The following is a 21,407-nucleotide window of genomic DNA, read 5'->3' on the forward strand; positions in this document are numbered from 1 at the left end:
AGACTGACCATAGACTGTAATAAACTAGACACAGACATGCAACATGCCCCACCACCTCTTCTAAACATTTTGTGTTTCTTTGTGGTCATTTTGTGTTTCTTAATGGTCATTTTGTGTCTCTTTGTAGTTGTTTTGTGTCACTCTGTGGTTATTTGTGTGTCTTTGTTGTCATTTTGTGTCTCTATAGTTGTTTTTGTGTCTCTGTATAGTCATTTTTTATTTCTCTGTGGTTGTTTTTAAGCTTTTCATGTCATTGTGAGTCTATTTGTGTATCTTTTCAGATGTTTTGTGTCTCGCTGTAGTCTTTTTGTGCCTCTTTGTAGTCGATTTATGTTTCTTTGTGGTTGTTTTGCCCCTTTTCATAGTCATTTTGAGTCTCTTTGTCTCCCTTTGTAGCTGTTTTGTGTCTCCTTGTGGTAATTCGGCATCTCTTCCTGGTGTGACATTTTGCAGGTGAAGGCCTGGGGGACTTGACTGACACTCTGGGCCCCTCCCCAGTAGGCCAGTTAAGTAATCCCGCCATGAGTGGGTGGGCTCTCTGTCAGCTACAGGTGACCCTTCACAGACGGTGTTCATGTCAGAGTCAAGGGTCCCCTTTTTCATTTCTGGAGCAGTTCACGTCCTTCCTGGGTCTGGGATGACAACAAAAATCATTCACTTCATGGTTAATGGGAGGCTGGAGCAAGCAGAGTTTGGAGCCGACTGCTCTGCTGCAGATGTCAAAGGTAAGAGAAACAGTTTGCTGCAGCTGCTGGTTTTAGAGGCATAATACTGTAAATCAGTGTGACAGCTTTATTTACACATGCAATTTAATCACATGTAAAGATGTTAAACAAAAAGACCTATATGAGCGGGGCATGTATAAGAGAGGTTTCTAATAATCTGAATGTCCCTCTGGCTTCTGTGTAAGGACCTGACCTCCATGTGGCTTTGACAGGTCCTCTTTGTCCTCTCTTATCATCTTGAGACAGAGATTAATAAACCAACTGGGCCCTTGACTGTTAAAGATAGCAATAATAAGCATAAAGGTTAAATAAACAGTTTTATATACGTTATTTATATACAACTTAAAAAGATGTACAGTACTACAGTGTGTTTTGAACTGTGTCACTCCCCATCATTCTGTCTTTTCTTATTTCCTGTCATCACTCTAATTAAGGCAAAACATGTACTAATGAAAAATCAATAAAAACATTGATAAAAAAAGAAAGAATAGTCTGTCTCTCTTTTTACAAATCCAAAATCCTGACCTCTCCGTCTGACAGATCTGTTCCGGGCGGCTGCGGAGGCAGGGCCTCAACACATCCTGAAGATGTACAACACAAACGGCAGTGTGGTGAACATCTCTCCCCTGCTGGAAGCCAACAGCGAGGACTCGTACTACCGACTGGAGGTGGTGGCGTCAAATCTAAAGAGTGAGCTCAACTGGCTGCAGCAACTCTAAGATGTCCATTTTGGAATGAGAAATCTTTATACTAAAACAGATATTTTGATGTTTTGGAGACCCAAAGTCTCTAAAAGATGGTATTTTTAAAATATTTTTGGAACAAGGCCTTAGTTACCATTGAGGTCCTGTCCTCAGTATTGTTTCTCAGGAAATTAACAATTGATTTAACAATATTATCTAGATTCAACATATTTTATATGTGTGTTTTTCTGGATATTTTCTCTTTTGGAGAAACCTTACATTTTAAATTGCCACAAGCCAAAAGGTTTTTCGGGAACCACTGTTGTAGGATCAAAATCTGACTTTATTTTGGTTTAAAATCTTTCTGATGTTAGGTTAAGTTTTTTGTGTGTTTCTTTTTGTCCATGTACAGGTGTGGGGATGCCAAAAGAGCTGGACACCATGGAATACAGGTGAGTGCATCCTGTAAAGGTGATTCATTGAAGCGTCTGGGTGACAAAAACTTACTGTTGTTTCCCGTCTCCATCTTCAGGCTGCATTATCTGGAGAGTAAAGTCAATGAAGACTTGGGGAAGACTCCGACTATCATCTCTGATCTGAAGAGCCAAGTGGAGTCTTTTAAGAGGAAGCTGGAGGTTCATTAATCACACAAACATAACTGAACTTTAGGAAGAAACATTTATGGCTTCACTTGGGTCTGACTTACTCCATGATCTGAATATTACAGGTTTATCAGTAATAATAAAATGTAATGTTCCTTTTTGTCAGAGTGTCGAGCACCTGAGCTGGATGGGTCTATTCAAGGAGGACAGCGACCATCAGCTCTCCAAGTTGTCCCCAAAACCCAAAACCTCTCAGCTAAGCATGCACGAGGAACGCCAACAAGTCCGCAGGGAGTTCCTCAACATGAGGTAACTCCTTGGATAAATAATTCAATGGGCCTACCAGGCACAGGCACAGGCCCAGGGGCCCAACGGGTCAGGTGTCCTGACTCACAAAGAGATGCTAAATGATCCGTATTTTTATGATTTTATTATGTTGTCGAAAGAGTAGCATGGAAGAGCGTGGAGCACTTTAACTCTTGTCTGTCTTGTTTCATCGTAGCGGGCTGCAGGTGACAGAAGAAGTGAGAGAGCATCTGAAAACTCCCATTTTTGACAACTGGTGAGAACAAACACACAAACACACACACACACACACACACACACACACACACACAGGTGTAAGAGGTGTGTGTGTGTGTGTGTGTGTGTGTGTGTGTTGCTAACAGGCAGTGGGAGGATGCGGAGATGCTGGTGCTCCTCCAGGTGATGTTCACCGACCTGGAGTTCCTGACGGCGTTCCACATTGAGCTGGACGTCCTGCAGAACTTCCTGTTTAAGGTCTACTGCCACTACAACAGCATCCCCTTCCACAACTTCAGGCACTGCTTCTGCGTCACTCAGATGGTACGGACCGGAGGAGAAACATCAATCATCTCTATCAGCTGGAGGACAGCGAGAGGGACAATGATGATGTCCAGGAAATAAGACATAAATGTTTTATATGTGAGATGAGAGAAGTGAACTGCTGCTGTGAAGTCCGTCGTCACCACAGGGATCCCAAAAAAACATGAAAAATATTTGATTTTAAACACTTTATCTGTGATTTACAGAAACTCACCGATTCTTGATTTCTGAGGCGGATAACAATATTGAGATTCTTGAGTAAATCCAAATATTTGAAAGAAAAAAAGCCCAAAAAAAGGGAAACATTTTAAGCTGTAAAAATGACTGGAACTTCAGAATAGAAACACAAATAAAACAAAAATATATTAAGGTTTAATTTGATTTATATAATTGTTCAAGTACATTTACTTGCTGAAGTTACAGATTCAACTTTTACATCCAAAATATTTGATCAATTTGTAAAATGTGATTTAACTTCCCCAAAGTCTATAAAGCAGTTAAAATGAGCGTCACCTTGACAACAACATGAAAGTACATGTTAACAACATAATAATAATGATCCAGTGGTATAGAGTAATACTACTTAATAACACTTCCAATGAGTACTTTTGTGTTACTTTTATTTGTCGTGTTTCTACTTTTAGTTACATAAATGATCTTTCAAATATATTTAATATACAAAACACATTGCAGCCTATAAAACATTTATGATCTGCAACTTGTTTTTTGCATATTTGCCAACATACAGGTGCTGTTTTTCTATGTATGAAGAGCCATAACCTCCCAGTGAAGTACTGGAGGTTTAGTTTGTGTTTGAGTTGTTACCGGTGTGTTGTTGTGCAGATGTACGGGCTGATCTGGCTGACAGACCTCCAGAGTAAAATAGCAAGAATCGACCTGCTGATCATGTTGACCTCGGCTCTGTGCCACGACCTCGACCACCCCGGCTACAACAACGTCTACCAGGTCACCTCACTGCCGATCTCTTCGTCTCACCATCAAGGGGTTTGCTCATTTCTAATCTATATGTTGCTTTGTTTTTTAAATGTCACACAGATCAATGCTCAGACCGACTTAGCTCTTCGCTACAACGACATTTCCCCCCTGGAAAACCACCACTGTGCCGTCGCCTTCGGCATCATGTCCAAGGTACGAAGAACAGGATTCACTCCAAAATATTCTGCTGGAGTATGTTTGGTAGTATGATTGGAAGATTGGAGATTATACTGTATATAATGTGTGAGGTATTGGTAAACTAAATTATGAAACATTTGCAATGAAACATTATTGATAAACCCGATTGATTTAGTTGTCTTACTCCTAAATTAATTAATTAATGAATATCATGAGTTATTTTTTAATTAAAGGCTGGAAAATTATTGACTTTAACTTCTGCTTTTGGCCCTCTTATCAAAAGTGCAACTAAAATTGTATTTTATCTTAAATAATTAAAATTAAATACACAATTAATGATTATATTTTTCTTTTCTTTTTTTAAGATTATTTTTAGGGGCTTTTCCCTTTATGTGACAGTGACAGTGGATAGACAGGAGAGGGGGGAGAGAAAGAGATCTCTCTCTCTCTCTCTCTCTCCAAATAAATAAACTAAGAAGACGAAGAAGATGTCTGAAGTCAAACAAGTGAAATGTAAAGTAGATTACGCCCTAGGCCCTTTATTTTTTATCTCAACGGTTGTAATCTTTACACATTCATTTAGATTTGAAGCCATTCACGATGCACCATTACATCCCTACTTACCTGGACGCATTCAAATCACTTCTTAAAACCCATCTCTTTAGAATAGCCTTCGCCCTATAATAATAATAATAATAATAACATCACATTTAATCTACTGTTAGCTGCTGGTTTGATCATTTTACTCGTTTAATATGCTTGTTTCTATATTTTGTATGTGTGTGTATGTTTTAATCAATTACAATATTAAAATGGTTGTAAAACACAAAATTAGACATTCCTTAACTGTTGAAAACATTCAAATGTTGTAAAAATGACTTTGTCTTTGCAGCAAGAGTGTAACATCCTAAAAAACCTGACCTGCGAGCAGTACAAATACATCCGAGGAGGAATGATCAAGTACGACTTCAGCCTCATTCACTTCCTCCACGTTGATGTTGTGTCGCTTGTTCAGCTTTTGAAACAGAAATATATATTTTTCAGATGTATTCTGGCCACCGACATGGCGAGACACAACGAAATTCTCAACAAGTTCAAAACGATGCGGCCGGTGTTCAACTTCACTAACAAGGAGCACAAGGAAGTGGTAAAGATAGACCTGAAACCGTTTTCTTTTCACTTCTCAGTGTTTTTAGTTACTTTAAGGCTTTCTGACATTATTTATTTTAAGCTTTCAGGTCTATTTAAGTCACCTTTTCCCTTCTCCCATCACATTAAAACTACCAAACCTCTTCCTTTTCCTACAGTCTACAAACTACTGATACTCTACTCTGAGAAAATATACCTACAATATTTTCATATATATTTCAGTGTTTCAATATATTCAACTGATACAGCACCACTCAAAACAAAGGGTGCTTTATATAGTTAAATCAAGATTAAACAAATGCGACAAGTAAAATCAGACAATTAGAAGCCCAACAACAAAATAAGATAGTTAGGTAAGATTGATCAGATGTGTGAAAATAAATCAGAGCAGCTCGGTCTTACCAGTTGTTGTTGTGCATGTTTCCAGCTGATGAACATCATGGTGAAGGTGAGCGACATCTCCAACGAGGCGAGGCCGATGGCCGTGGCCGAGCCCTGGCTGGACTGTCTGCTGCAGGAGTTCTTCAACCAGGTTTTCACTCTCAGTTTCTCAGCTGATCAAAACACTGGAAGTGACTGGAAACAGCTGTTCCTAACGCTGCGACCAGAGACTGAGAGAGGAAGTTAACTTCACGGTTATACTGAATATCATGGAGTCAAAGGAAGAGAAGAGAGAGGGAAAACTGTAGTTACACATCACAAAAATAGAAAACTTTGGTTCCTTACTTTTTTTTTTTTTTTAAAGAGAACAGTTATTATGAAGCAAAAGCCACAAGTCAACTCAAGTACACAGGAATAAAATCTGCACCCACAACTTAAATGTAAATTAAAACCGTTGTTCTTTTTGTTCCTGTTGTGCAGAGCGACACAGAGAAACTCAAAGGGCTCCCAGTGACTCCTTTCATGGACCGAGACAAAGTGTCCAAACCGTCCTCTCAGACCAACTTCATCCGATTTGTCCTTCTGCCGCTCTTCAGTGAGCTCACCAAGCTGTTCCCCTGTCTGGAGGTAACATATCATATCCTTAGAAAGATCATTATTAAATGGTTGATAATTAAAGAATACATTCAGGTTTTTATACTAAAATGTCTTTCTGAAAAGCGCAAAAAGAAAAAACATACAGTATAAATAAAGTGTTTAACTTAATAAGGACAATATGTAACAAGACATGGCAAACATTTCACAAATGTTTCTCTTAAAGTGGGCTCACCTTGGTCCGTCAGTAGGAACCGTGTGCATGTATATAATGTAGTCCCATTTAGAGCACGGTTATCCCGATTGTTGTATCTGGATCAAGGTGATCCAGTCCAATGTTGCTTTGAAAAACCGGCACATTCTCTTCAAAGTCAGATGGATTAGCTGATCCTGATCCAATCACTGTGATCCAGATTAAACGTTTTAAACAACTGTGCCGTGAATATCTGAACCAAATGTCAGAGCAATCCATCCAATAGTTCTTGAGATATTTCTGAACTACACTGAATGACATTGCCTGTTGAGGGAACACAGGCAAAATGTATCTCTCATTTTTCATGAAATAATCTTTGCAATACGCTGAACAAGTCAGATTTTTGAAGCTGCTGTAATGTTGACGTGCAGCAACATATTCTGGAGCCGGTGCGACGGGCGCTGGAGTATTACTCTGACCTGGAGAGAGCCAGCAAGGAGGAGGAGCGGACAGCCAAAGCATGAGGAGGAGGAGGAGGAGGAGGAGGAGGAGGAGATCCAATACTAGCAGTGTTAGAGGACGTTATGAATCATTTGAAATTGCGTAGAGGACTGTCAGACTTTTATAATTAGTTTAATTCTCCTGAATATAATGTACATGTTATATTTTTGGAGTAGTATAGTATAGTATAGTAATATGGCTGTAACTTAACTGTTTGTTGATATTTTTAGATGAGGTTTCTGACAGTGATGAGAACTAAAGATGTTTTCTTCGTTTCTCATTTGACATGCTCTTTTTAACTCTTAAACATGAACATAAAGACACCTTGAAATTGAACTTAACTATTACTTTTAAACGCTAAACGCTGTTAATACTGCGTGAAGATCTGTATTTCTGCTTGGTATTAAATAAGAGTATATTTGAGATGATGGAAGTGAGCTTCTTTTTATTAGTGTCTACTAAATAAAAAGCATCAATGTGAAAAACACACAATGTCACACTAAAAAAGAAGCAAACCAAACTGTGTTTATTCACCATCTGAAGGTTTATTTTTCAATCACTTCATTTACAAATTGAAAAAAGAAAAAAAAGTGCAAATATGTGTTTCCTGTACGAGTAATGCATCTAAATATTGAGTTAAAAATAAACAATGACCAGGGCTCAACGTTAGTGTGTTTCAGACAAAATTAAATAAATGCTCACAATAAATCTTGACAATATATACAACAGTTATTTTTTTCAATACATTCTGTTGGCATTTCAAAACAAAAAGACAATTTGTTTCAACATGGAGTGTGTTTTCCAAAAACTTAATTCCCTCAAAGTTTCCAGTTTTTATAAACCGTTAGCAGCTGGGAGCTCTGACCAATCCAGGTGATTTTCCACGACAACAAATACCACGACACAGGAAATGACGGAGGGGATAAGAACACTGAACGTGCATTCGGTGAGTAGGACGCAACATTTTTTGGTTTTTTTGTGCAACCTTGATTTTCTTAAGTGTTTCCAGACCTGCGCCGAAACATGTGTCCTTAGTTATTTCCCTTCATTTCTGATCCTTCTGCAGCTGATTGTAGCGGCCTCCTTAAATCAAGGTTTCAGTTTTACTGTCAGTTCATGTAATGAGAGCTTATAGTACCATCTTTTACTTAGCTTAAACATGTTAAATGGGTAACAGATACCTTATGTTTTGTAACTTCTTCTCGTAATCTTTCTAAAACCTCACGGTGGGTTTTTGTGCTGCCTCATATGAAATGTGGTGAAATCTTTCAGGTCAATCCAAAGAGACAGTCCTGTTGTACTGTATCGAGACACGTCCAAAGACAGTTTTCATCTAGACATCTAGATAACAAGACAGCCAAAACAAAAGGATACAAAGCACCAGCACACTGCTAATATTGTTATGCACCTGCAAAAAGTTCTGGATGTTCATGCCAGTTGACTTGAGATACCCAACGTGTTGTACTTTGATTATGAGAAAACAAGTATAAATAGGGATGCACTGATCCGACTTACTCTCTCTCATAATGCATTACCGATTTTTTCCCCAGATTAAAAATCCTGTTCATTAGTGTCATTTTAACTTAAATCAGAGATGGTGTAGCGGTCTTCCACTACTAAATTAATTATTAACTTACAGAAGAAACATTTACATAACAGATATATGATGATAGTAACAAACAAACAGACTTGTCACATCTGGCCAACAATGATTAGCAGCCAGCATAACGTATCAATGGATTATAAATTAAATAGAGGAATCTCGCACAGTTTGACGTGCTATGAACCTGTAAATTCGCCGTTTATCGCACTCATTTTAAGGCTCTTTTGAAATCTTTTGACACAATTAAATTAACATTAAGATATACCAAAAAGCCAACTTAACTGAACTCAGTTTGTGCCTTCAGATCAAAGGAAAAGAAACAAGTTAATTGGTGCATCTGATGCGTAAATATGAACATGAATACAGGCAGTATTAATATAAATATGGCAGCAACACATAACAAAACAAAACGGTTAACTTAAACCCAAAGTGCAGCAGTCACAAACTCTCCACCTTTAAATAAAATCAGTGGTGCTACAGTCTGTTACATCTCACAACTGGTCCCTTTTTAAAATCATACATGATGCAGAGTAACATTTTATCACAAGGAAAACCCACACCCAGATATCAGGATTCAAACTAAATTCTGTACTTTTCACAGATTTTTATCTTAAGAGACACTTTTGATTTGTCTAAGGCCAATATTAATATCAATCATTGTCCCGTGCACTTTTACAGAATATGATATCATTCAAAAAGGTGTGCTTCAATTAGAGTTTGTGATCTTGTACATTTAAGTTTGTACCAGGAAACGGCCGAGAGAGAGACAAAGAGAGAGAGAGAGGGAGAGGGGGAGAGAGCGAGAGAGAGGGAGAGAGAGAGAGAGACAGAGAGAGAGACAGTGAGAGAGACACAGAGAGAGAGACAGAGAGAGAGAGAGACAGAGAGAGAGGTAGAGATTGAGGGAGAGAGAGAGAGAGGTAGATATTGAGGGAGAGAGAGAGAGAGAGAGGTAGAGATTAAGGGAGAGAGAGAGAGAGAGAGAGAGAGAGGTAGAGATTAAGGGAGAGAGAGAGAGAGAGAGAGAGAGGTAGAGATTGAGGGAGAGAGAGAGAGAGGGAGAGAGGTAGAGATTGAGGGAGAGAGAGAGAGAGGTAGAGATTGAGAGAGAGAGAGAGAGAGAGAGAGAGAGAGAGAGAGAGAGAGAGAGAGAGAGAGAGAGAGAGAGAGAGAGACAGAGACAGACAGACAGAGAGAGAGAGAGAGAGAGAGGTAGAGATTGAGGGAGAGAGAGGTAGAGATTGAGGGAGAGGGAGAGAGAGAGAGAGAGAGAGAGAGAGAGAGGGAGAGATTGAGAGAGAGAGAGAGAGAGAGAGAGAGAGAGAGAGAGAGAGAGAGAGAGAGAGAGAGAGGTAGAGATTGAGGGAGAGAGAGAGAGAGGTAGAGATTGAGAGAGAGAGAGAGAGAGGTAGAGATTGAGGGAGAGGGAGAGAGAATTTCCGACCAATCACTTGTTCTTGGAGGTGCTACAACCACCAGATGGTACTCAAATGTGAGGATTTAGTTAAACACTATCTTCAAATACACCCTTTTTGAGTGAGATGATATTTCATACATAGTTTTTTCAGACTTTATGATCACCATTGTAAGATTACTAAAGATTATTAGTATCAAATTCATTTTCTACAACGTGCCAGACTTTTCAGGTCTGTGCAGCAACCCTGTGAACACATCCTTACACTTGACCACTTTGTTTCCAAGTTGCAAATACTGCTTTCCGTCACCAGTTTTCCCTTCAGCGAGGCTTTCTAAACGTTTTCCTTGAACTTGAAGCAATAAAGTTTAATGCTTCACTCCCACAGTCATTTATTTACTGATTAAGTGGATGACCGTGGGAGTGTTGATCTTGACACTGTTGAAACTGAAGACCCAGAGTTTGGCACTCTGAACATTAAACATGCTAAACGTGTGTTTCCAGATCATAGTAAAGAAAAAGATCAGCTCTTCAGTTCTTTCACTCTGCAAACAACTGATCTTCTTAGGGGTTGAAATTGTTAAGCGGAAGTAAAAGCTTTCTGCCTCTGGCTAAATATTCCAACGCAGTTACATTGAAAACACGTGGAGCAGAGATGATGTGGTTACTACGGTTAGGACTTGCCTGTCATGAGGTGGGAGGAATTCTTCACAGGTTGCAGTTACAGTAGCGTCGCACTGGTCTCACCTATTTACAACGTCAGCGGAGTAAAGCTCCTCTCTCTTTTGCTAATTGAACATGATGGACTCTGGATCCTGGTTCATCATTTGAGCCATGTGTCGCAGGACATCCTTCTTGGTGATGATGCCCAGGAGACGCCTGAACAGAAATAAACAAGGTCAGAGGTCACGTCATGTCTATCCACTCAACACTCATATACAAAACAGCAGAAGAAAATAAATGACCTTTATGAATGGGTTAAAAAACATCCATTCTTTGCTGTAGTGAAATTGTCTTTTTTACAACTAGAAAAGCTTTTTATTTGTGGTTTGTATTTAGGCGTCAAGTCATGTTCTTACCCGCTCCTGGTGACAAGACACTGGCGGAGGCCAAGCTTGCGGAAGATGTCCACGACCGTCTCCATGGGCGTGTGGTCGGTGACGGTGAACGGGCTGAGGTTCAGGATGCGCCGCAGCTTCAGTGGCTGCGGGTTGCTGGCTGGCAGCTGGGGCGCGTCCTCGGTGAAGTAGACCACCGAGCTGCTCACCACGCCGTCCTGCTTCTGACGGGCGGTTTCTGTAGACAAAAAGGGGGAGAAGTCTGTTCAAACATCTTCAGGCCTGGGTGGAAAATGAAAACTAATCTGGGCCTTGTTTCCTGATGACAGTCAGTCAGTACAAATGCACTCAAATTGAGTTTCTCCAAAAAGCACCACTTTAAATCTTGCGTCTACCAAAGATGTGCTCAGAAGATTCTTAGAAATAAGTCATTCAGCATGAAAAAAAGCATAGAAAATGACTTATCGTCTAAAGAAATCGTAGTCGACTAAAACCAAAATGAGCGATAAGAGAGGAGGCAGCCCTAGTACACATCCTACGTGACTCACCAGAGAATATCAGTGGTCATGATAAAAGTGTACTCAATAAAGACCTGAACTAGTTTAACCAACTTACTGATGGCCAGGGTGAGATCCCGGCGCTGAACGAAGCCGATGAGCCTCTCCGACTCTCTGGAAACGACCACAGGGAAGCCGTTATAATCGGTGTCTTTGATCAGCGCCTCCACGTCCTCCACTGTGGTGGTGTCCTGGGTGAGGACGGCCAGAGGGGGGTCGTTCCTGCGGGGCCGCATCACGTCGGTGGCCAACGTGCGGTGGGTGAACTCGTCCCTGACGTCCAGGTAGGGGTAGCCGTTGAGCTGGATGTGAGACTCGTAGATGCCCTCCTTCCCAAAGGCGTCCGCCACCCACTTGCTGGTGACAGCGGCGGCCATCAGGGGGACGATGTACTCCAAACCGCCTGTGAGCTCAAACATGATGACTACCAGAGAGACGGTCATCCTGGTCACCCCGCCTGAAAGGACGCAATCACAGCTCATTCATTACAGGATGCAAGGCTGAAGAGTTTAAATGCTTTGAATTTCTAGATTTACTCATTACATTACATGTCATTTAGCTGACACTTTTATCCAGTGTTAAGTGTCTTGCTTAGGGACACATTGGTTGATGTAGCGCAGTGGGAATCAAACCCAGGTCTCCCACACCAAAGGCATGTGTCATATCCACTGAACCATCACCACCCACCTACTCAGTTAAAGACATCAGATGTGCCCACTAATCTTCACCCACGTAAACTCTCACAAACAGAGATGAAGTTTACAGAACTGCTTCTCCTCACCCAGACAGGCGGCGGCTCCCACCATGGCGTAGAGTCCCGGTGTGACACAGTCAGCGCCGGGCCGGCACCAGTTCTTGAAGATGATCCAGTCGTGGTGGTGGTACGCCATCTGCTCTACGGCGATCCCGACGATCCGTCCTGCGATAGCTCCAACAGCCATGCTGGGAATGAAGAGACCTGACGGGATCTGGACAGGAAACAGAAGCTTTTTTTGGGTCTCCAAACACTATTTGTAACATTATTATCTTGTTGAAGCATAGAGAGTATGTACAGTAACTCTAATCAGAAGTATGAAAAGAAGGTTTAGTAAAGAAGATTAGTTTTCTAATTAATAATGCACCCTAAAAGCCTTTACACGTGATTTATTCACACGTCAATATATTTTTTTCGAACTGTTGTTTTTGTCATAAGTATTTTCACACGGAACGTGAATATTACGCTGCGATAAAGCAACGTCATTTTGTTCAGAATGAGGTCGATTTTTCTGAGCTTTCGCACTGCGAAAAAAGACATCAACCAATCACGTTGTGTTGTTTTATTTATGACAATCATAATACAACAACAAGGAGGCTGCTCTCCTTGGATTGTACAGAAGGCAAACTTCTGAAGTCCTTTCAAACTTGACAAAGACAGCGTTTACCAGAGACACAAGTTTTTACCTTTCACAGTAATAGCCCTAGACATACTGTATGCTACACTGTTTACCAGAGGGAAAGAAACTCACTCAAGAGTATTTCACTAAAAGGAATCTCAATTTGAACTCATTTTTGTGTAATTTATTTGTCACGCCACCCGTCTGTAAAGGCCTTTAAAAGGGGAGCAGTTTTTTTTTGACAAACCAAATGTATTCCCCATCCTCTTTCTCTTACTGACCTTCATGCCAAAGGTGAAAATGGTGATGACAATTTTAAAGACGAGAGCGAGGGCGAGCTGCCAGAGGGCGTTGTAGACCCCGGGCCCCGCCGGTCGGTCCGGGATGTCGTCCACTGGCCGACTCATGTTGGGGTTATTGATATAATCGCACAGCTGTGACGACTCCAGCGCGCCGCAGTCATTGAAAAGCTCAGAGATGAGCTCGCTGGTGCTGCGACGGGTATACGGGTTTGGAAACGCCAGCACGGCGGTGATACCCGTCACGGCGATGACCTCCAGGACCGGGTACTTCCCCAGCTGGGTGGTCTTCCTTCGACGGCACCAGGCGATGTTGGCCCGGATGAAGAGGGTCCCCCAGAGGCCGCCAAACACGCCCAGCAGGATGAACGGCACCAGCTCGGCCATGTACCACGGCGTGTGGTACTCCACGTAGAAGAGCACCAGGCGGCTGTTGCCGAACGGGTTGATGGAGCGCAGCGTGAAGGCGGCGACCAGGGCAGCGAAGAACGAACGCCACAGAGTCTTCAGAGGGAAGTAGTAACTGACCTGCGGGAGAGACGAAGGACGGCTGATTGTTTTTAGAGAAAAGCATTGAACAAAAGACAGCTGTATTGTACGTATCGAAGTAGGGCTGCTCAATTAACCAAATAATAATCAGGATTACGTATCGAAGTAGGGCTGCTCAATTAACCAAATAATAATCAGGATTACGTATCGAAGTAGGGCTGCTCAATTAACCAAATAATAATCAGGATTACGATTTCGGCTCCTAAAGAAAAACGATTATTTTGCACATTACGTTTTGCAGGTAAACTCTTATTCACTGTTGATTTGTTTAACAGTTTCACTGTTTTATAACTTCAATAAAAGCAACATCTTTCCAAAAGCCAAGAATAATCGTGTTAAATAATCATGATTTCAATACTGACTAAAATAAACGTGATTAAGATTTTTTCCCCCATAATCGAACAGCCCTATATCGAGGTATATCCCCCAAAAGTAGCCGGCCGTGATGAACAGGCTGACCGCAAAGTAAACAAAAACATGACACTGTCTGACTTCAGCGCTGTCTCACAGGTCAGCAGCTTCATACAGCTTAATGCAGCGGGAGAACGTGTGATTTTTAACAAACCTCTTCCAGGCTGAACAGAACTCCTCCGATCGGTGCACCGAAGGCCACCGACACTCCAGCTGCTGCTGCGGCCGATAACACCTGAGAGGTCAGAGGTCAGATACACAATCACAACGTCTCTATTTCAGTCATTTAAAATGTGATTAGAAGAACAGTTTGCAGGTGATGTTCTACAAGTTATAGTATGATTGTGTTTTTTATTATTAATATTATTATGTTTTTTCAATTAAATATTATAATTGTTATTGTTTTCATTCATGTATGTATTTTTTATTTAATTATTTTTATTTGAAGTGTGTTCTTCTTGTCTTTTTGACATTATGTTGGTTTATGTGGAAAAGAAGCATGACAATACCATGTTTTGTTATCTTTGGAATGATGCCTCACAATAAAATCTTTTAAAACATAAAATGTGATTATATTTCTGGATTTAAATCTACATTATCCCATTAAAAGGAGTCCTTAATACCAATTAAAACTTTTTCAGGCCAAACATATCTCAAAAAGATGGAAACTGCATATTTGAATGCTACATAAAGTCTCTGTAAAACTTATTTATCTTGTTTGAGCTGTGACGTTGAAACTCATAACCAAAGGATATTATTAAGTGTTCATTGAAGCGTATTGTTCTGCTAAATGTGAGCATGACACACTTGATTATGTGCTGACAAATAAACCTCTAATGTGTGTATTTCAGAAATCTGATGAGCTCAAAAGTTGCTGCTTGGTGTTCAGGTGTTTTACAAGCGGCGTACCTCTCGGCGCTTGCCCTCGTTCTTGCTGTACTTGGAGAAGAGGCTGCAGAAGAGGTTTCCACAGCAGCAGGCCACGTGGACCAAAGGGCCCTCCTTCCCCAGGCTGAGACCCGATGACACCGCCAGAACCAGGGTGACCGTCTTGATCAGCAGGGTCCATTTCCCCAGGTAGCCCCGGATGATGAAGCCGCTCAGGATTGTCTTGATCTGCACAAAAACACAAATATTAGTATCTGTGAATAAGGGATGTTGACGATTAATCGTTAACCAAGATTAAGAACTTTGATAAGTTAAACAGTTAAAACAATATTTAAACCATCCATCCATCCATCCATCTTCGTCCACTTATCCGGGGTCAGGTTGTGGGGGCAGCAACTCCAGCAGGGGACCCCAAACTTCCCTTTCCTGAGCCACATTAACCAGCTCCGACTGGGGGATCCCGAGGCGTTCCCAGGCCAGGGTGGAGATATAATCCCTCCACCTAGTCCTGGGTCTCCCCCGAGGCCTCCTCCCAGCTGGACGTGCCTGGAACACCTCCCTAGGGAGGCGCCCAGGGGGCATCCTTACCAGATGCCCGAACCACCTCAACTGGCTCCTTTTGACGCGAAGGAGCAGCGGCTCTACTCCGAGCTTCTCACGGATAAATGAGCTTCTCACCCTATCTCTAAGGGAGACGCCAGCTACCCTCCTGAGGAAACCCATTTCGGCTGCTTGTACCCTGGATCTTGTTCTTTCGGTCATGACCATAGGTGAGGGTAGGAACAAAAACTGACCGGTAGATTGAGAGCTCAATCTGCTGCACTCCCTGCTACGCTCTGCAGTGTCCTGCTACGCTCTGCTGTGTCCTGCTACGCTCTGCAGTGTCCTGCTACGCTCTGCTGTGTCCTGCTACGCTCTGCTGTGTCCTGCTACGCTCTGCTGTGTCCTGCTGCGTCCTTCTATGTCCAGCTATGCTCTGCTGTGCCACGCTACATCCTGTAACGCCCGGCAGTGCCCTGCTATGACATGAACTACTACGACTACTATTTCTAGTCACTGTTCCATCTTCTTTATTATGACTATTATTGCCACTGTTCATCACACCCCCAACCGGCACCGTCAGACACCACCTACCAAGAGCCTGGGTCTGCCGAGGTTTCTTCCTAAAAGGGAGTTTTCCCTCGCCACTGTCGCTCTAAATGCTTGTTGGGGGAATTACTAGAATTGTTGGGGCTTTGTAAACTATAGAGTGTGGTCTAGACCTACTCTATCTGTAAAGTGTCTCGAGATAACTCTTGTTATGATTCGATCCAAAAACAGAGATGACAGTAATACGTATAAGGTACGGATGTTTTTTTTTCGTCAGGCGTCACCCCACCCGCCTTTAAACAGAGAACCCGTCTTATTTCCATGCTTTGTATGTGTGACTTTTTTTGCCGTGTCAACACTGTGTAATATTTGTTTATATTTAAAACAGCGTTATTATGGAGACGAGTCTATTGACAGGACTTATTTTAATTGGAATATAAGCTAAAGTAGCTTTTAAATACAAAACATTATGAATCCATGTGCCTTGATCAATTGTTTTTAATCTCAATAAACACAGATAATATTTGGCTGAAATTCCTCCCATTTGTCTGGGACATTGAAATCTCATGGATCACGGAAACCTCGGTCTCACCTCTGGGATTCCTGACCCGCAGGCATACGGAGCGAACACTCGCACCAGTGATACCGCCAGGAAGGAAAACAGCAGAGCCCACAGAACGTACAGGAAGTAGTTCAACACGTACGCTCCCGCTCCCTGAGAGACAAAAAGGCATTATATTATAAACAGTAAACAGAACAGCTTCTGGACACATGATTAGGGCCAAAAGTGTGCATAGAAGACCATATTTTTATTATTTCCTGATTAAACTAAAGGATTCCTCAATAAAACTGCTTTTATTAAATTATAGCAGATACTTTTTGATAATTCACCATTAATGACAGCTTCCACTGGTGATCAAACATTTCCTAAACTGGGAAGCACTGTCAGCTTGTCCCCATCTTTTCACACTTATAACTCATCTTTTTATGACTACTTTCGAGTCTCAACAATTATTTACAAGACTACGTGATTGCCATTATTTTGTCTGTTACACCTAAAGATTTAAAATATGTTATAAATAAACTGACTTGGCTGCAACCTGACCCTGATAAGACAGAAACCGAATGATTATTAATGATGGATAGTTGTGCAGATGTGGGTTGAACTCCTACTCGTGCTCAGTAACTTTTACAATTATGTTTTATTTTGGCGGGAGCCAGGTCTTACCTCAGCGTGGCCCGTCATCAGCTCGGCCCACTTCTGCCACTGAGGACACTTGTCCCGGTCGTCGAAGGTCGTCTCGTTGGACGTCCAGCAGCACTGCTCGTGGCTGTACCAGAAGGCCGACAGACACACACCTTCCTTCAGATCTGTCATCCAGTCCACTGCCAGGTCGATCACTCCGGCCAGCGTCCCTGCAGAAAACAGGACACGTCTCAAGCCTTACTATGAGTGATGATAGTCTTGGTACAACAATGTTTCATGCTCTTCCAGCAGAGGTTTCAAGCTGCACATGCATGTTCAATCACCTGTGATGATAGAAAAGGATCTAAATGTATGTGTGCTATGAACTTGTTGACAGTAATAACAACATGAAAACCTTTTTTGTGATATTGATTGACCTTTAATTTCACTTCAACCAAGATCTAAACATATTCTTCTCTTGTACCACCACCACCCAATCTCATTCCAGCTCCTAAAAATGATGTCTGATGTCAGCTTTGTTAAATGTGAATCTGTTCTGGTTTCTTCTCTCCTCTGTGACAGTAAACTGAATATCTTTGAGTTGTGGACAAAACAAGATATTTGATGATGTCATCTTGGCCTTTTGGGAAACATTTTTCACCATTTTCTGACATTTAGAGACCAACCAACTCCTCCATTCATCCAGAAAATAATCCATGAATGCACAATAAAAAATAATCGTTAGTTGCAGCCCTAATAACTAAACAACCATCAGTATCAATAGTTTACACGGCTTCTCTGTCATACTGTAGTGAAGAGTACCGTCTTCCCTTGTGACTGACCTGAGAGGAGTCCGATGAGCAGCATCACCACCCATCCTGACCAGGCGTCCAGCAGGCTCTTGATCAGCTCCCAGAAGGACTCCTTACTCTTACTGGTGATCTGGGAGACAAACAAAAAGCAGAAATGCATGTTATACAGAGTTTGCATTAACTAGCTGATGATTAAAAAGATGTAAGAATCACAGGCCAAATTCAGGGACAAGACAGAGGCTTTTCAAACATACTGAAGCAGTTTCTACTCTTCAGAAACAGCAGCTCCACTGGACGAACGTGAAATTCAACAACAACGAGCACATCCTACTCAGATCTTCCAACTTTAAACAGTTGGGTGAATAGACTGGGACCGGCTGAATGAATCTGGTTCACAGAGATATACGTTACTCAGCAGGAAAGCTTTTGTTCTCCGTGTGTTTCAAAGGAAGATTGGCACTAGTAGTATTCTGGTCGGCAGGCCATCGCTGCATTTTTTCCGTCACAGAGCAGAAGGTGAAACCACAAGAAACCTATGAATCAGTATCAGTGTTTCTGCCTCAGTTTTCACTGTGATAACAACTCATCTCTTTACCCCTCCCCCATTTGCTATTCTCCTAGTAGTCTCGCTAAAGCACCTATTGGATAAATGCTCCTGCTTCTTTTTATTTCTTTAAACCAATCACAACCATTTTGAGCGGCGCTGAACTCCGGACGCAGCAACGGTGTCCTTGCTAAATAGATCGCGGAGAGGAAGGAGAAGGCCTGACATCCCAGCAGCCTGTACATCCGATATACCAGACTATGCTCCTCTGTCTAAAACAGGAATAAACTATGTGTTTTTTATGTTCTCGTCAGGTTTAAAACACAATAATAACTTTTTCGTCAGGTAGAGAGACTTACTTAGGAAACAACAACTGCCAAATAAGAAACAACAAATATATATAGTTACATGTGTGTTAATAGAAAACCTGGTCAAACCTTGCGGTGTCGGTCCGTGTCTCTGGATTTCTCCCTCAGCCAGTCGATGGTGTGGAAGTCTTCATACGTGCCCACATCAGGAAAAGGCTCGTCCAGAAAATCCATCAAGTTTCCAGCTCCGTTCATCTCCTCCGTGGGCGTGGCACTGCTGACACCTGGCGGAGGAGAACAGACCGTCAATATTCAACACCAGTAGTGACTGACTGGGGAGGAGACGGCCACAGTCAGCCTCTTTCTCACACAAAAAGTAGTCTTAATGTTTGATTCTCTGCATGAAAACTGCATTTCCCAGCAGCCTCAGTTTGATACACATGAAACAGTGCATGGTTGTTTTAAAAAACTATATTCTGCAGAAACTGTTCTGATAATTCTGATAATTTCAGAACAAATGACGAATAAATAACTAAGGACTGCAGCTGAATTAGTACTACCCTCCCTATACTATTTTTATTATTACTATTTTTTCATTCAAACTCTGTAACCTGGTCCATATAATGATTTATTTTATTGTATTATATGTCAAGGGAGACACACAGACACACAGACACACAGACAGACAGACAGACAGACAGACAGACAGACAGACAGACAGACAGACAGACAGACAGACACACACACACACACACACACACACACACACACCCCCTCCTTCTCCTTCTTTAAGTATGACCTAATCTTGTTGGCCCTGCAGCTAGCTCATTTTGGCATTATACATTTTTTGGGGATTTGCACTCTACCCAATTTTTATCGCAACTGCTGCTGCTGCTGCCCAGCAATTTCCCTCGAGATAAATAACTATATTATCTTAATCGGTCTATAAAATATCAAAGACATATAAACAGAAGATGCAACCATCAGTGCACAACTCCTGAATATGATATCAATCATGAAGAGAACAGTTTTGGGCTGGCATCTCTCACTATCTCACCTTTCAAGGGTGCACAAGTTGATAAATATTCTGCTACAGTCTTTAATTAGCAAAATCCCTTTGTGCTAACTGACATTTATTTATTACAAGCATAACAATGAATAAACAGAAGGCTGTTAGTTACATTAGGGCAGACAGTACAGCTGAATAGGAATAATATTTTAATTAATGCATATATCACCATGAAACTTTACCAGTTGATTATTTGCATCAAGACAGTTTGTTTTTGTATTACAAGTTTTCTGAAATCAGTATAAGTGCTTTGCTTAATGTGTTAGCATTTAAAGCTAGCACTAGCATCCTCTCCTCTAACGTTAGCTAAGGTAGCTCGATAAAGTCGTCTTTTACCTTCACCGGCCTCCATGTTACAGTCCGTCCTGGCGACTGCGGGTGTTAAATGTTTCTTTTAAATTAATACCTTATATAATGTCGACTTTGTTCTGCATTTTAGCTTCGTTATAGAGAGAAAAGTGGCGTTTAGATGTCAAGAAATAAACAGGACCGCGTCAGAGACTGCCTCCCACAATGCACCTGTTCAGACTCACTCACACAAAGATCGTCTATTGGAAAGATGAACCGGAAAAAACAAAATACCAACTTTAAAAGCTATAAAAAGTATGAAAAATACGTAAAGAAATCTTTTTAAATGTTAAGGAAACATGTAAATACATCTTAACTGTATAAAATATGTGAAAAATAATTGTTTGTAATCTTTTAAACGTATAAATATGTCAAACCACATTTTTAAATGTTTCAAAAATTTGAAAAAATAAGCATTTTTAAATGCACAAAATATCTTTCCAGTTTATTCCTCCAATTTCTTTAATTTGAATGTATGTATCTTATACACTAACTCACTCTTAAAGTTTAACTTTAATTTAATATGATGTAATCATTTTTATTAGATTGTTTAAATGTGTTATTTTAAATACCTACTCTCTTTATTTTATTTATTTGCATAAAGACAGTAAATTAAGATATTTTTTATTTTATTTTCGTGTCTAAATGTAGTAAACGTATAATATTCCTCTCTGAGATGTCAAAACGTAAAAAATCTTTTTTTCACTGAGTGAGTTCCAGCTGTCAGCTGCTGGTGTCTGGTGTGATGGCGCCCTCTGGTGGACATCAGCAGGAACTACAAGCAGAAGGTTTTTCTGCTAGTAGTGTGGTAGTCTATCTTTTTATTTTATTTATTTTGTCTAAAATCGATCAATTCAAAGATATTAAATCTAATATAGTAGTTACAGTATAATATTCCCCTCTGAAATGTAGTGAACGACAAAATGTGAAAAAACGTTAAAAACCTGTCAGCTGCTGGTGTCTGGTGTGATGGCGCCCTCTGGTGGACATCAGCAGAAACTACAAGCAGAAGGTTTTTCCTCTATTTTTTTTATTTTTATTTATTTATAAAATCGATCAATTCAAAGATATTAAATCTAATATAGTAGTTA

At 40.9% G+C, this 21,407-nt stretch overlaps 2 protein-coding genes across 2 annotated transcripts; one reads left to right on the top strand and one right to left on the bottom strand.

Annotated features, from left to right (window-relative positions):
• Positions 1–637: 637 nt before the first annotated feature.
• LOC144513072 (high affinity cGMP-specific 3',5'-cyclic phosphodiesterase 9A-like) lies at positions 638–6,831 on the top strand. The gene is made up of 14 exons (XM_078244144.1): positions 638–725; positions 1,266–1,415; positions 1,821–1,860; positions 1,941–2,043; positions 2,177–2,319; positions 2,513–2,572; positions 2,679–2,856; positions 3,700–3,822; positions 3,913–4,005; positions 4,883–4,950; positions 5,035–5,137; positions 5,567–5,671; positions 6,001–6,147; positions 6,739–6,831. The coding sequence occupies exons 1-14, from the start codon at positions 638–640 to the stop codon at positions 6,829–6,831; spliced, it is 1,494 nt and encodes a 497-aa protein (XP_078100270.1).
• A 2,884-nt stretch (positions 6,832–9,715) lies between these two features.
• Positions 9,716–20,485, bottom strand: clcn4 (chloride channel, voltage-sensitive 4). Its single transcript, XM_078243555.1, has 12 exons — positions 20,305–20,485; positions 19,029–19,183; positions 18,078–18,177; positions 17,278–17,465; positions 16,642–16,764; positions 14,982–15,188; positions 14,227–14,307; positions 13,095–13,640; positions 12,222–12,408; positions 11,499–11,897; positions 10,905–11,121; positions 9,716–10,704 (listed from the first exon to the last, which is right to left on the bottom strand). Exons 1-12 carry the CDS (start codon positions 20,318–20,320, stop codon positions 10,614–10,616), a joined length of 2,310 nt encoding a protein of 769 aa, XP_078099681.1. The 5' UTR covers positions 20,321–20,485; the 3' UTR covers positions 9,716–10,613.
• Positions 20,486–21,407: the final 922 nt, after the last annotated feature.

This window comes from Sander vitreus, chromosome 24 (assembly GCF_031162955.1).
Source record: "Sander vitreus isolate 19-12246 chromosome 24, sanVit1, whole genome shotgun sequence".
Classification (NCBI taxonomy): Eukaryota; Metazoa; Chordata; class Actinopteri; order Perciformes; family Percidae; genus Sander; species Sander vitreus.